The sequence below is a fragment of the Nesoenas mayeri genome, assembly GCF_963082525.1.
Source record: "Nesoenas mayeri genome assembly, chromosome: 8".
Lineage (NCBI taxonomy): Eukaryota > Metazoa > Chordata > Aves > Columbiformes > Columbidae > Nesoenas > Nesoenas mayeri.
Window position 1 is genome coordinate 24,514,249 of NC_137554.1, and position 16,568 is coordinate 24,530,816.

The following is a 16,568-nucleotide window of genomic DNA, read 5'->3' on the forward strand; positions in this document are numbered from 1 at the left end:
GAGTGATTTCTTTATTCTCTTCCTCAATTCTCCTCTCTTATTTTCTGAGAAATAATTCTGTTTATTGTGAGAGGATGAGGCACTAAAGATAGTGAAGAATCCGGATACCAGGGTAATAGGCAATAATATTGCAATGCTGACCTATGTTGAATGAGAGATGTAGATATTTTTGAATTTTCATCTGTTCTCGTGTACTCTGTAAATTAATTCATGCTGGTAAACACATTCCTTGTAGACCAGAAAAGACAGTACATAAAGCATCATCCAGAACTGCAATGCAGTAATAAAAATAAATTCTAGATTTTCTTGTTGCTAAGTATGTCTACCTGTCTCTGGACACAAACATCTTTAGTGCCTAAATGGTTTGTTAGAAAAGGAGCAATATTACAGGATAGATATATGTATACTATGTAGATATATGTATACTATGTAGAAATTAGCTTGGATGTGATATTTACTGATTTTCGTTATGTAAAATAGCATTTTTTTGTTTTCTGGGTGCATGGGGAGGGTTGCTGGCAGAGCAATTAGTCCTGTGCAAGCTCAGATTGTTTCTCTGTCTCCTAAATAGAACTAATGCTATTAAGTATTTTTAAATGAAGTATTTTATCTTCAAGTCCTGCTGAATACAGAAAATGGAACGATCAATTTGTACAAAATACACGCGGAGGTATTTGCTTGTGTTTTGTTTTACTCTCTGTATGACGGCACTGATGGTAGCTTAGAGCAGTAGTATAAAATTTCCATCCATTTGTTACCGTGCCTCCTCGTATAAGAGCCAAGAGTGGTGTGTCACGATGACATCCGCGCTCCTTATGCACTAGCATAGTGCTGACAAAGCTGACTTTAAAAAAAAAAAGAGCACGTGAAGATTTTTATGTGTACAACAGTAGAATTCACTGTCACATTTGCAGTATTCCCTGTTCCATTGGTAGTGGCTGCTACTGCAGTGCAGCAGCCTGTGCTTGTATGTACCCAAGTGCTGCATCAGGAGATAGAACACAAATAAATCGCTATGTGGTTCTAAGCTGACTGTTTTACACAGCGATGAAGTTGGTACCTCATGCAGAAGTGTTTGGAGAATGATGCTGCGGAAGTGAAATGAAATAAAGATGGAGAGAATTAGAATCTCTTCAGACTGGGTATTTTTTGAGATTGAGGTACACAGGTCAAATAGATTAAAGAAATGTTTAATGCTTACGAAAAATGTGCTAATTTCTGTATTGCTAATGTTCTGCTTTCATGCCAGCTCCTATTATTGCGTTGTTTCCTTATGCTCTTGCCTGTCTTTTGTTTTCTCTCCTGCCTCTCACTTGAACTATGTGAACATTTTGGCAGCCTCTGGGGTTTTTTTCCTCTCCAGTTGTCCAAGCCTAAGAAAACAGGATTCTGACACTAAAGGTCAGAAATGGTGAAGTACCTTGGGGAGCCCGGGAAGGGGCAGGAAGTAGAAAGGAAAACGTTTTGATCGAGAGAGCCCTGAATCTGTAGGTTGATTTCAGGGCTTGGGGTTTTGGTGCCTTGAAGATCGGGTTTGGGCACAAGTGCATGGTGACCTGATGAAAAGGGTATTTAAAAGATGGCCTGAAGAAAAGAGCTTTAAAACAATAACAGTAAACAGATTATTAAATAATGAACAGTCAACTATGTCCTTTTTTTTTTTTTTTTTTTTGATGTGGGTCATCCATTTCCCCTCTCCCTTGGGTGAAACTATTGTATGGAATACCCCAGGGAAACACACACTACTGTGGCTGTTGTTTTTTTACAGTTGATTCCGTTGCATAAGCAAACCCTTAGGCTGTTTTTTTTATTTAGCTGAGGGTATTGTAGGAAATTCATAAAGTGATATAGCAGACAACTGTAGAGCTGGATTTATAGATACTTTTTCCTGTGGCATTTTTTTTAGTGTTATTTAATAATTCTCATTCTCTGTCTTCACTCTATATCAATTATTCTGAATGGCTCCAGAAATATCTAAGCTGTGCAACTTAAATTTCTTTATATTAAAAAAAAAAGCAATGTTTAATTTTAGTGTTAAAATAATAAGTCAGAATTTTTCTTTTAGGAAATGCAAAAGGTAGAAGATAATCTCTTTAAAAATCAGGATGTAGTTTTAATATGGGCCTAACATAAAACATAGTTTTAAAGGAGTTAGCAAGAAACATAATGTGAAATCTATATTCCTGTAATGTTTTATGCAGGGTTTCAGAGATGAAACACCTTTTAAAGAAGAACTTGTTGATGAACCACATTTGAACTTGGGAAGGACATTTCAGCTTTCTCAAAATGACAGTGAGGACAGTGAGCATGAGAAGGAGTCCTGGGAGATGCATGAGTTTCTGAAACCCACAACAGAAGAAATAGATGAAGAACGGGAAATGCTGGTGGATGAGGAGTATGAAGATTCAGATTTCCTAAAATACAATGGACAGAAGGCAGCTTCAGAGAGGAACCTTGGTACAGTACTATGGGCAAAACAACTCGAGTCTACTGAAATACAAGACTTAAGATCCAGTATTAACCTAAGTCCAAACCAGTCCCTGGAACATCCATTCAGTATAGACCAAATGGTAAGGAATGCCAGACCCTGACCATGGGACTTCAAGGCAAATTCCAGCCCTCAACTCTGTCAGGAGTCTTTCTAGTGTTACTAGATGAGATCTGGGTACCTCTAATGGACACCTGTTAATCCTTTTGTACATTTTGGAACGTTCTTTGTTATTTAGTACCTGTATATTTAACTGCTCGAGTGAGATGGGTGCTGTGATTGGTGTTTTTACAGACATCTTGTACTTGCGTCATTTCTCTCATCTCTAACTTGAGTGCTCGTTTCTTTTTGGCAAGCTGTACTGATATGTCAGCTCATAGTGTTAATAGCCCATTATATATGCCAGTGAAAGGAGCTCCCTCTTTTCCTCATTGTTTTAAATCCAAATCAGTTCCTGATAGCACAGTTCAGTGAAAAATAATATGGAGGAAGCAATTTCAGCAAGCATAGTGGTGGATGAAGGAGTAGAGGGAGACAGAGCTTCAGGTAAATTGCAAAATTCTTCTTTATATATCCTCAGGTATTCTGAGGATTTTTTTCCTTCCAAGTCTTTGTTCATTCACTTGTCAAACAAAAAATAGTAATATCAACCTTCCATGCACCAGGTTCTGAGATGTATGTTTTTATATGGAAAAAAAAACTGAAGTGGAAAAGGATTCAATATCACAGCCACAGAGAATTTCAGGTTTGGTTTGGCTTGTCCCCTAATGCACTATGTGCATAAACAGGCTAAAACGCAGCTTCTAGTGACAGTTTTATACCAGGGTGCACAATATTAAATTTATACATTTGTCACTTAAAAACAATAAATGAGTAAGATAGTGAAGAATGTCTTGTCTGGATTACAAGCAAGTAGAAGGATATAGTTGCTTTATATTGCTATTGCATGTGACCTTTTTTTAGCCTCCTCTTAATACAGTGCCTAAGTGAGCAGTTCGTATTTCATAGTTATCTGAAAACATAAGAATGTAGTTGAGAAAATGTGAATGTTTGCTGTAAAAATCAATGTTCATGTCAAGTGCCCTTCTATAAGTTGATACCATTGCTTTCTAACTTTAATTACTTTTTTTCTCCTCTGTGAAGTGTGAAGAAAATGCTAGTATTAGTTCACTGTCTTCTGGAACCACAGCACACAGTGGCTACCAAAAAGACATATTTGATACTGAAACTACGCAATCAGAAGAAAAAACCAAGATGTATTCAGGTTTGTAAGAACTCATTCTTTGTATATAATTTCATATTTACAAATTTAAATTTTATACCAAACACAATTTTTTTCAAATGATAAAATATTAAAGAACTCTCCAGGCTCAAGATGGCCTGGCTTTGAATAGGTTTCAGTTTCAGGATCTTGCAAATCACAAATTAATGTTCTGCATCTCTAAGCCTCTTGATCATCATACAACATCCACATCTGGAACACAGTGAGCTAAGGGGTTTGTTTCCAAGGGTGATGACTGGTAGGTACAGGAACAGAGGATGCAGAAGTTCAAGTCTATACCTTTTCTTCTTCAGGTACAAAGCTTTGCATTGACTCTAAAGGACCTGGGCTTGCTGTTGATCTGGAAGCTGTTGAAAAGGAACAACTAAAAGGGGAGGATGATATATTTTCCAAGAGTGTGGAATCTGGGAGAGTAACCACCTTAGCTCAGCCTAGAACAATGTTGTGCAGGTATGGAAAGATTTGGGGTTTTGGAAGATTTTCAATTAATTATCTTGACTTTCTTCTCACTTTACTCAGCTAACTAATCATTAAACTCTGTGTGAAAGAGTAAGACATACAGAGATGGCCAGTTCTATGATGTTTGCCCAAGGAGCTGATTTTTGCTTTAGAACCTTATTGAATCTTTCCACTTCTCCTCCCCTGAGTGCTGGGACAGAAAACTGCAAATGGCTTTGCCTCCTGCTTCACTTACTCCACAGTGGGGGGAGTTTGGCTGTGGCCTGGAGGAAAGGGACGCAACCTTTACTGACAGCATTGGCTGTTATTGCTTCAGGAACTCTCCCCTTTGCTCCTTAGCACAGCTCTGTCCTCATGGTTTTCCCTTTCCTTCGTTCTTCCTTTTGGAACTTGTGTCACAATCTGCTTTCTGGTCAGCTAGACTGGTTTTATCATGTTTATATTCCTCTATAAGAATCACAGCATATTTATCAGAAAGTGAATGTTAACTGCTTCAATAGTCACTTTGAATGAGTAAATGCAGCGCAGATTTGCGTATCACGGAGCAGCTTATAAATTCAGTCTGCCCATCATGTTTATTTCTGGAGCATTCCTTAAGTATGTTTAAACCTAAATAGAAAAAATTCCTGTCTAGTCTGTTGACTCTGCACATTTGGTTTAGACTGGACAGTGTGGGAAGGCGTTGCTGTTTCACTGCCAGATAAAAAATATGCGAGGAATTGCGACCTGGCACGGGTGATGCCTTTTTTATTTTTCATTCCTTTCTTCCCTCTGCCCCCAATTAGTGAATTACCTGAGAGAGAAGAAGGAGAAGGAGAAGAAACTCCAAACTTCAGCCACTGGGGACCACCACGGACGTATGTTCATATGATTACCTTATTTCTTCACATTTACCTTCTGTCTTTTTTCTGTGAGCCCAATTAGTTCTCATGGGTTTTTTTCCTCCCTTCCTCTGCCAATAACTTTGAGGTACTTCTCTACTTTGGGCTTTCTTAGATACAGTGAATTTTTAACAGATGTTCAACAGAATTATGTCTTCTATTTATACAGCTGACTTGGGAGAGCTTGGCGGGTTTACGTTATGGATGACCTACAAGTTCTTGCTCATTTAATAACTATTAGGTGTGAACAATGCACGTAGTGCTGCTCTCTCCTTTTCCATGGCTTCTCTGCTAATCTTCGTGGCAGAATTCCAAATTGCCAAACCAAGTTTCAGCCACATCCTCATTGTATTGTTAACATTTTTGGGTGAATTGTTTTTATGGTCTTAAGTAAAATATAGTCAGAATATTTCTGCTTGTGCTGATTAATATGCAACTGATACACTGAAATCGGTGTTCAGAAAGTTATATGAAACGCTTTGTTTTATTATTTCTCTAGCATACAACTTGCAGTATTTGCCATTTGCAGACAGTTTGCTCATACTGAATGAGGATGAGTGTTTACTTGAAGACCTGCCTGTTTTACCCTCACTTTCTCTGAAATTTAAACCTATTGGAAGGGCAGTGGGCAGGGGTTGGCAGCAGAATTTTGTTCTTTTTGTCAGGTGAGGTCTCCTTGGGGTAAAAAGCCACCTCTGAGAACATTTTTAGGCTTCTGGCTTTATCTCTTTACTCTATTAAATCTTCTTCAAAGATCAAAAGCTTGCAGTTTCTTAAGGCTTTGCATTTATAGTTTAAAAAAAGTTTCAAGCTGTTAAACTATCACATGTGTTTTTTCAGTGTGGAGATCTTCAGAGACCCTCATGTGTCTCTCGGAATCAGTATTGTTGGTGGACAAACTGTCATAAAGCGCCTGAAGAATGGAGAAGAACTTAAAGGGATCTTTATCAAACAAGTTTTGGAAGACAGCCCAGCAGGAAGAACAAAGGCTTTAAAAACTGGAGATAAAATAATTGAGGTAAATGCAGATAAACCTACCTTTTCATTTTAAAAAATAAAGATGGACTCAGACAGCTTTGGGAGGAGGGAGGGACCAAATACCACCACCGCTTCATGAAGTATTGTCGACGCTGTGTTTTGGAAACCAAAAGAAACTCTTGCTGTTGTCCTTTCTTTTTTTAAGATCCAACTATGAAGCTCTTAACAATTTCCTCTCTATTTAGGAAAAGATAAGCCTTCAGATACCATGCTGGAATGGGAAAAAAAAAGAAAGTACCTTCTCATATAAATGAATAATAAGTTATACTGTACCTTTAGAAACATAAGCTATAATATATTTTCATACTGAAATTTGGGCTGTTATTTTCTGTACGTTAATTTGGAGTAGTTAACAGTCTGATTAACCACTGTTTGGGGAAGTCCCTAATTCTGGCAGGTGCTGCAGGGGACAAGGCTGTTCCTGGCTCTCTCGCTCTGCGTTGATTTTTATTTTTTTTGCTCATTTTTCTCCAAATGAATACTTCTGAATCTGGTTCCCCAGCTCTTCTTGGATGTGCTTTAGGATTGTGTGTGATGTTTTGAAAAATTGTTTCAAATCAGGTTTAGTTCACCAACAGGTAAAATCCAAGAGTTGTATTATAGGTACCTTTATATCTCGCTTTCTCTGACAATCTTATTCCTTATGTTTTTATCTAAAAGAATTGCTTTGGGAAACATACGGCTATCTTTTAATTATGAATGACAAGTAATATACTTTTCCCTAAACCATCATGGGAATATAGTTTAAAAATAATTTCTCTTGACTGCTTGTGGGTACTTTCCTCAGCTACACTAATCTGTGAATGCGTGTGATCTCTTGTAAGGACTCTATGCCAAAAAGAAGCTACCTAATAACAATTAACATTGTTTGGTAGGTTTCTGGGGTAGACCTTCAAAACGCCACACATGAGGAAGCAGTAGAAGCCATCAAGAATGCGGGAAATCCTGTCGTGTTTGTGGTTCAGGGTTTGTCTAACATACCAAAAGTAAGTTTCTTCCTATTTTTATTCCAAGACTTAATAAATATGTAACATGCATCTTATTTTAAACTTGGCCACGTTTCTTTCAGCAAGTTCCATACATTTTTGTGTCCATCCTTTTTGTCAGAGTTCCTGCTAATAGACGACATGATTGGTTGATTACTTGTCTGGCCTGATTAGAAACATTGTTTCTCTGTAAATAGAGTACATGTAAATCTGTTGACTAGGTGTTAATTCAGTTCTCCCACCTGTCTGAGTCTGTCACTGTATTGTTTAATTTGTTCATATTTTATGATTGAAAAAAATATAGGCTGTGATGCAAATGAAGAAAAGTGTAATTAAAATCAGTCAGATTCACACTAGCAGCTCTGTGTAAGATGTGTCACCAAAGGGACCTGAAGTAGTTACCTGGGGTCAAGTTAAACTTCAAGAGATTTAGACATGTCCTTATCTTCAAGACCAAGACAAGCAACCTTTTAATGCCTTAGTAAGAAAATACATACAATTCCACCTGCCTTGAAGTACGTGCAAAAAAACCCACAAGAATTCTATGTACTTTTGCCATAATCTGAGAAGTTAATTGGGAATTTTGGTGGGTTAGTAGACCTGAGGAGACCTTTTGACAACTCTAGCCAAATCTGGCACAAATGTGTCCATTATTTTTCCAGTGCTCCAGGGAGTCTTTCAAACTCTATTAAGACTTTAACTACCTAAGCTCGGAAGGTGCTCAAGCAGCGATGGCAAAAATCACAGTGCTGGTAATTGAATTGGCTCCCTTTCTGTGTCAGCTTTTCACAGAAAATCCAAATAAACTGTCAGAACATTCGAGTGTTCAGCTGCATCTCTGAGCTTCACTTTTCTAGTCAAGCTGGAGAGGTGAAGGGCAAGACAGATAACTTGACATGAGAGTTATTTGAACTGCAGGATGTAGGAAACTGGACATTCACAGACTTTCAGCAGTATATATTGTGAAATAGTAGAAAACAAGACTGAGAACGGGCCCAGGAACAGCCATTTCCTGTTATACAACCTCGGCTTGTGACCCAACACGAGGCTCATTGCTTATCACATTTTGGGTACTTCTTACTCTGAGCTGAAACCATGTGCCTGCCACCACCTGCAATTGAAGTGCCCTAAAAGTTTCCCTTTGAAATAATAAAGAACAGCAAGGAGGAATGTTATGTGGAGACTAAACATGCCGCCTTTTAGAAGGTGTCTGTGTGCATGGACGCGGGTTTTCATCTGAATAAGAACGAACTGACACTACAGGAGTCCATAGTTTGGACTCTATCACATATGTATGTCTGTATTGTTGACTTCAGAGTAATGTTTAATTTAATGAAGAGATGGAGCTATTTATCAAACAGTGAGCATGAAAAAAGTAGAGTATGTTTGTAAATTCAGTAAAATAATATAATTTAAAGATTGCACTGCATGGGGCAGGGTGCACTGGGTACCCTTATTGTCATCATTACTTAATTTTGGATGTTTGTTTTGCAGCTGTAGTGCTCTTTCTAATGTGTGTAATATATGTGGGTTTTTTCAGGTGGTATCTGCTGTACAGCCCAAGGGAATCAAAGTCAGCAATGATCAGAATGCAGGCAAAGAAAATAAGACTGAAAAGGTATTTATTCCATTCAATGCTGTACCCAAGTTTTACTAAATCGAATTTTATAATAGCATGCATTATAGCTCTCTGATAAGCCCCTGCTGAAGTCTAAAATGAAATTTGAATTGTTTTGTTGAAATATCTTTGATTCGAGTAATTTTTGCCAATTTTCTGCCAAACACAAGGCAGATTTCTGACAAAAGTCCTGCGGGTCTCCCCTGGGTGCTGAAACCCTGTATTTATTGCAGCTCTTCACTGGCATCTTTCTGGAAGTACCTGCTTTGCTCCATGTGGAGGCAAATTGATTCTCTTTGTTCAGTAGAAAGAGAGAAATAATAACATGAACACAAATAACATCCTTAATGTGAGGCTGGCTGAAATTCAGCAAAATCATGTTATAAGATAATTAAATCTCCTAAGTCTCCTACATTTCCCATTGCTGTGTAAGAGAAGGAAATGACCGAGTGATCTGTAGCTGGCCAGCTAATTGTGAAGCAATTACTGCACAGGAACTTTCAAACAACTTCGCAGCAGATTTGAAAGAGAAAAAAATCTGTTTGGTCTACACCAGTGGATTTGTTTTAATCGTTGCAATAAGGGAAAAATTTAATTTCTCGTTCCCAGCCAGATTGCTCTAATGGCCCTGGTATTTTCCTGAGGGAACTGCGCTGACTGATGGGTCTAGCTCAGGTACTTGGAGGGCGTCAAAACTGGAGGAGCAGAGACAAAATTAGCGTAGACAACAACTCTTGCCCTGTGCAGTTTAACATGCCAACTACAGATACGACGAACTTCTCATTTGATCCTACTCAGTACTCCGGTGGGTGGTGTATAACTGAGAAAGTCCCTCTCGCCTCCACAAGTTTTGGTGAGACTCCTTTCAGATCCTGTCAGATGCAGAAGCTACGAGGCTCAGTTATCCAAAAAAACCAGGGTGTTGAAGTCATGCTTTCATGCTAGCGGATAATACTTATAATGAAGCAGTTACAATCCTCATTTCTTGGTTTTGTTATCTATATTTCTAATCTCAAAAGCCCTCATTCTCTTGCAACGTGCTGCCTTTAATCTTTAGGACTCCAGTGTGTTGCATTGTACAGCGTTGGGAGGTTAAAGAGGCAGCCTCATCTTTCTCAAACCTTTTTCATCTATCAGTTCTGTAAACTGGTGGGAGGAATATCGAAGAGCTTCCCTGCATAAATATGTAGCTGTTTTTTAGCTTTGAATGGCGATTCACAAAGCAGTCAAGCTGTGCTGCAGGAGGGGAATCTCTGAGTTGGAAAGAGTTGCTATTAGTGGATTATTAGTCTGTGTCCCTATGGGGAATCGATGATATTTCTCATCCAGCCTTCAAAGTGTCTCAAAAGACTTTGGTTTGAAAGGAGCCACATCCAGCTGGAAAATCTGCCTGTTCCTGGATGATGAATTATCTTTTCCATACTGAAGGTTTTCTCTGATTTGTTGGTGTTTATCCTCTCGTATTGATCTGTTTTGTTTAAAAATGATCACTTGAAGCAATTCATGTAAAACCACTTAAAACAATTGAACTTCTTGTGGGCAAACCAGATATTAATGTTATTTTGCTGGTTGGCTCAGCAATCTATGCTTCCGTCTCTGCTGGAAAGAGCTGGTTTAATAAGGAAATGTGGTGTAATGTGGAGTTACTCCAGCAAAATTCACTCATCTGGGTTTTCAGCGGGTCAACAAGTCCAAGAGAAGCTTGTCCTGAGCCATAGCAAACTGCTGGATAAGCTTGCATGTCTCCTGTAATTTCATATAGACTTTCTAACAAATGTTTAAGGTCTTGAAAAGCCAAAGGGTCAACATTGACACTATGAGTTATTACTAAATTATACTGATTTGCCATAGGCAGCTGAAAGTGAGTTTTCTGTCTGAGCCTGCTGGATAATGCAGAATGCAAGGCCTCTCGCACGTCTTGCATCTTCTGCCTTTTGCACAGTTCTACCTGTGCTGATGGCAAGAAAAGAGTGGGAGGCGTATTTGGTGTAGTGTATTATATACTTTGGGGAAACAGCTGTCAGGTTTCCAAGTACTCTTGTTATACACTCTTACTATTATACACTCTTACTACTATTGGATTCAATTAATTTTATTTACTATTATGCTGTCTTCAATGCAGCACTTCCCTGTAATGTTTTTTAAATGGATGGGATGATGCATCTCTTATATCACAAAATTTTTGACACATTATAGCTTGCAGTGCAGTGTGCTAGTTAGACTACTCTACACAAATTTAGGCTCAAGATTTTAGAAATCCATGTGCAGGTTCAGCTTTCGTTGTACACAGTGAAAAAATTCATTCTGGGTTTGATGTTTGGGTGTTGAGTCGTATTTCCTAGCTATGGAGAAATTAATTACGAGCATTCTGGTTGCTCTAATAGCACATGGTACTCGGTGTTCCCTTTCTAAAGTGCATCCTGCTATTAGTAGTGGAGTTGCATGGGATACAGTTGAACGTAATGTAGTGAAATCACGTAGCAAACTAAGGCACGATCCAGTTACCTGGAGCTATAAAAGCAGTTGCTCGCCTGAACAAGCGCCTGTTTTCATCAGATTCAGAGCCTATTCTTTATTCCTGCTATGCGCCGCTATATGCATCATTATAGGAGCTGCCTGTATTTATGTGAGGTAATAGAGCGTTATTGTAAATTATATTTAAAAATATTTTCTAAATTTAAGTCAAAATATAGGTGAATTGTTATGCTTAAATATTTGTAGATGCACTAAGAAGATTGAGTTCTTATTTTGTGTATACAAGTTTGACTCTTGTCAGTACCAGGCAATTTTGGTGTTGTCTTTAATGAGAAATAAGTGAAGATTTATCTTTAACCCTTGATTAATGTTCACTCTTTCATGCTTATGGTGATACAAATGTATTTTGTCAACAAGTAAATGTGCATGCCAAATTGTATTTCCATTTTTGGTACTCAGTGTCACTTCTTGTTCCAATTTCTTGCATAAAAAGCCTATGCTGCAAATTTAGCATTGCAATTTGGTGCTGTGAATGTACACACAGTGCAGTAAACAATAGGATTTCTTTATTGTGCACGGAGGTTACAAAACATCTAACTATTTGTCTTTGAATCTGTTAGAGAAAATATGGGGCTCCCCCTCCAATGAAACTGCCACCTCCTTATAGAGCACTGGAGAGACCGGCCCCAGAGGAGGCTGCTATGGATGAAGAGGAGGATGAGGATGCTTGTACAGAGAGTGAGTAGTGCCACAACCCTTGTCAGATTACATTTATGGAACGCAATCAGACTGTGATGAACTTATCTGCGGTTTATTGCTTGTATTATAAGGAAGCAGTGCTCAGTGTGGCAATAACATCTAATCCTCAGCCTTGCTCTTACCAAGGCCAGCTGATCTGTGGCTTTTACGTAGCCTTCTCTTCCCAGCCAGGCTCCTACAGCTCTTCTCTTCTGAAGACCTGTAGGAAGGCAGTTTATTTTCAGTCTGAAACTGTCTAAGCAATATCTAGAGGACTTGCTTTGGCAGCACTGTCAGCAGTGAAAGACAGATGTCATGCTTTACTGTGGTAGGTGCAGTGGTAGTTGAGCAGCTGTAGGTTGAGAACCACTGGTGTATTGTCTAGAAAAGCCTGCAGTTGATTTCAGGCAGTGCTATTTGAGCAAACTATTTTCTTTTAAAAAGCAAAATCTGCCCATTTATTGTTTCAGTACCATACTGAAAAAAGAGTCCCCTTTTTTTTTTAGCATCTTTTATGGGAAAGGTTCTGCAGTTGTCCAGTTCTTGGGTTTGCAGTAAATTATGACGCTATGCACTTTGTAGGGACTTAAAGAGCAGGATGTGGTACAACTTGAGAGCTTCTGGCAACGGGACTTAGATTCCAGTATACTGCCTTGTTAATGACAGCTTTGGATAAGTGGAATATTATTATCTATAGTTTGTCTTCCAATAAAATACTTAGGACTCCTAACCACAATTTTAGGAATACTAAATTATTTTCTGAAATTAGTTATCTTTTTTCTCTCCTTACACTCTCATGTACCAAACCAGCATAGACTTGGGGGCTTTGTTGGGGTTTGGTGTGTTGACTTTTTTTTTTTCCGCTACAGTGATTATTCTCATGATCTTTTGTCCTGAGGAGGTTTTTGTGTGCCCTAGTGATGGGCAAGCCAGACCAGAGAGATGCCTTTGTAGCTTTTCACTGTGAGGCCACCACAGATCTCATTCGGTTTGGAAGCCCGTAACTTGTGACCTACTCAAGCTACTCTTGCTGATTTCTTTGGCGATGATGGGCAATTGTAGCCCAGATAATGAATTTGGTTGGTTTTTCACTTTTAGGGTTACTTTGGTGGAGATTAGAAGGATTTTGGAAGGTTGTTCTCATGGAGACAGTAATTTGGGCCGTGGAAGCAGGGTGTTCCGCTCTGCCTCTGTGGCTTTAAGGGAAATCTGTGGGTTCTCGAATCAACCGAGATTTTTCCAGAATATCCCCATACTGAGTTTGTCATCTCACCTGCTTGTGGTTACACCACGTGGTTACTTCAAGAGGGTTTTTCAGTATTTTTGAGGGGAGTGGTAGTCAGGAGAAGTGTTTGACTGCAGACTGTGGATGTTAGATTTCAATATATCTTGAGCTTTCAAACTAATTCTGTAAACCTGTAATTGTGGCAAACTGATTTCAGCTTGTTATTAAAGTTATAATTCTCAGTTAAAGGATGAGTAGCCTGACACCTGAGTTATCTGATTAGGAGATGCCTTAATCTGAGTGCATGCTAGACCTATGTTAATACTTTGCTGAGAAATAATTTCTTATTGATGGGCTTGGTCATTTTTTAGCTGTCCCTGATGGTATTGCCAGCTGAGTCGAATAGCCGAAAAGGTAAAGCTACTTCTGATATTAAATTCATCCATCCTACCAGATCTGACAGCAGCAAGCAGATCTATTCAGATGAATCTCCTTCTCTCTACCCTTTGTACTAACCTGAATGATTTGCAACAGCCATCTTTCCTGGGAGTCTTGGAAAACCAAGATACACATTTTCCATTTTATTTTTCACCGCCTCATTTTGTTTCTTTAAAATAACAAACAGGCTAAGGAAGCTGAAACTAAGTTTGTGCCTCAACCCTTGAAGTAGAAAGCATGTTAGAGATGGTCTACCTGTACTTAATTATATTAAGCATCTTGGCAGCTGTGGAATGGGCTTTTGCAGTCTCTTTTCTTGGATGACTTGAAAAACAAAGTTTTCTCTGTAAGTTCCAGTACAGTCTTGTTTTTGTGAACTATGTGATGTTCATAACTTCTGTCCAGATTCTTGAGCACCTTTCCCCGAAATCCTAGTCCAGGCCAGTACTTGCCTTTTTAACACCGTCCATTTGCATGTTCATATTGGTGTCAAACCAGCCCACTTACCCACTTATCCTATTAAGTCTACTGCCTTTGTAACCTTAACTAATAATTTTCTGAGCTTCAGTGAACAGGTGAACTAGATTTATTGTCTTCCTTATTCAGAAGATAAGTTATCTTAAAAGGAAGTGATGTCAGCACAGGTAACTTCACATTGTAGCTTTTCCTTCTTTATTTCCTGTAGCTCTCAATCTGTGCCAGTAGCATGGAAGGCCTTAGTGAGCATTTTGAGGTGGGACAGCTGCTAAATCTGTCCTCTGCTTGTGCTCCTGATGGATTTTATTTTTTTTTTTAGCATTTTTATTAATACAGGTGCAGCATCATGAACCTGCTCATCAATTTCTTTCATACTCAGAAATACTTTACTTGCTCCACTTGACCTTTTTTCTCCGTGCTTGTCACTTCTTTCAACCCATGCTCTTGTCTTTTGTTTGTGTCCTTCATCATTCCTTATATTGAAAATGTAAGCAAAGAATTGTTAGTATTCCTGCCATGCTTGGGGAATTTTTCTTTCCTTTCTGTCCCATCCATACTGCCTTGCAGTCTGTGTTGTCTGTTTTTGCCTTAAAGTGGCTGAATAACCTTTTAGTATTGATTGAATTTTCCCTGTGGGCTCTAAATCCACTGGCCTTTTGGCAGTGCTGCCTTTTATTTCTGCTTTTCCACCACTGCAACTGTAGCTGTCATGGCTGACTTGTTGTAACAGGCATTCCTTTTGGATGTTCTCCCTTTTCAAATGTTGGGTTTGATCCAAATAGGGTGAGTGCTTGTTGGGAATAGAACTACTAGGTAGCTCTTGGTTTAGAGAAACTCCAGATGTCCTTCATGTTTCTATGGTTTAAAAAATTTAAAGAAGTTCTAGGTGTTTTTTTTTTTTTCTAATGTATCTTCTTGCACCCAAGACACTTAGTTTCCAACCTGCTTCTCTTTATATTTCAATTTCATTTGAGCCATCATTACTTCCAATATTATCTTTTAAAATTCTTAGGAGTTTTGCTAGATTTTGAAGGGAAGTTGGTAATAGCATTCCCTCTTGTGTTATTTCTTCTTGTGATGCTGTCAAATCTTTATAGTTATTCAACTCTAACCCTGTGCGATGTGGGTTTTGTTTACTCTTTGCTTTGGCTTTGCTCTTTTACTCTTTTGCTCCTCAGTTTACTCTTTAAAATAGTTTTGTAAAACTTGCAGTGTGTCCATCCTGCCTCAAAAAAGTAACCTTCGAAATGCATAATCTTACAGACTTGAAAAATGTTATAGTACAACATGGGTTTGGAGTTTTTCCTCCCCACACTGGAAACGTTTCCTCCATGGCAAAGCTGATTTTGGAGTATGTCATTGTCCATTAAGAGGCTTTTTAGGCTTCCCAAACCTTAAAAACATGAGGTTTTGAATAGGATCTTTAATTTTTGTTTAAATCAAGAGAATCTGCTGATTGACTGATGCGCACCCCGGTGTGGTGATTGCTGTAATGAGGGGCTACGAGTCAAAAGAAGCTGAGGAAATGGATGGCCAGAGTAGTTTGTAATGGAATGTAATGGAAAGTATTCCTTGGGGCATTCATAAGTGCACAATTTAGATCTACTTTAGTGGTTGAGTTGCAGCAATCATAAGTTAGAAAGGAAAAACCTTAAAAACCATTATAAGAAAATGAAAAAGACAACTGTTGAAAGAAGTCAGAATCCTTAATTTCAATTGATATTATATTTTTTAGTCACATCTTTTGTCTAGTTAGTTGACTGAGATTGATCTGGTTGTTTTCAAGTAAGTTTAAAATAATAAAAATAGATAATAAAAAATTGGTGAAAGGTAGCTAAGATAATGGACTAGATACTGCTGTGCTCAGACTTCCTGTCTGCAAGGATATTTAACCGTATCTAATAAGGGGATAATAATGCCCCTTCCTTTTATTTTGTCTCTAGATAATGTGGAAATCAATGAAGCTCTAAGAAAGAAAAATGATTTATCTTCCTGAATTGCTTTTTGAGGAGTGGTGGTTTCTCTAGAAAAGCAAGAGATTTTAAAACTTTTACAGTGTTTCAACTTTGCATTCAATGTTGTGACAGATCTTTGTAGGGTGCAAATCCCCCCCATCCGGGTTGGGTTGGGTTGGGGTCGGAAAGCACTTGAGCAGTACTGGAGGTTTTTTAGCAGCTTCCATTTTGTCACTGGTATCTGTATTTAACGTGAGGGGATGGTGGCTTTCCTAAAAGCAAAAGATAAAAAAAAAAACCACCATAGAGTTTGCTGAGACTTAAAGTGTGTGGGGTGTGCAAAACCAGGAGCTTCAGAAGCTCTGCTGTGGGCAAAGATGGGAAAACGATCATTGGCACATTGGAAAAATGCCAGAATTATTAACAATGACTGAATGAAACCAAAACCACTGGTGAATCAATATAATTCTTGAGAATCTGATTTTTGAGAGTCTGTTTTACGCAAAGC

The 16,568-nt window shown here is 38.4% G+C and overlaps 1 protein-coding gene across 1 annotated transcript in view; it reads left to right on the plus strand.

The window, feature by feature from the left end:
• The window catches only part of PATJ (PATJ crumbs cell polarity complex component), a gene marked incomplete at its 3' end in the record, with an annotated part of 146,559 nt that overhangs the window by 54,269 nt on the left and 75,722 nt on the right, over positions 1-16,568 (plus strand). The window contains exons 20-27 of the mRNA XM_080348732.1: positions 2,202-2,570; positions 3,632-3,752; positions 4,064-4,220; positions 5,015-5,086; positions 5,951-6,128; positions 7,024-7,134; positions 8,675-8,752; positions 11,848-11,965. Of these exons, the coding sequence (XP_080204858.1) occupies positions 2,202-2,570; positions 3,632-3,752; positions 4,064-4,220; positions 5,015-5,086; positions 5,951-6,128; positions 7,024-7,134; positions 8,675-8,752; positions 11,848-11,965 (1,204 nt within the window). The remainder of the gene's footprint in view (positions 1-2,201; positions 2,571-3,631; positions 3,753-4,063; positions 4,221-5,014; positions 5,087-5,950; positions 6,129-7,023; positions 7,135-8,674; positions 8,753-11,847; positions 11,966-16,568) is intronic.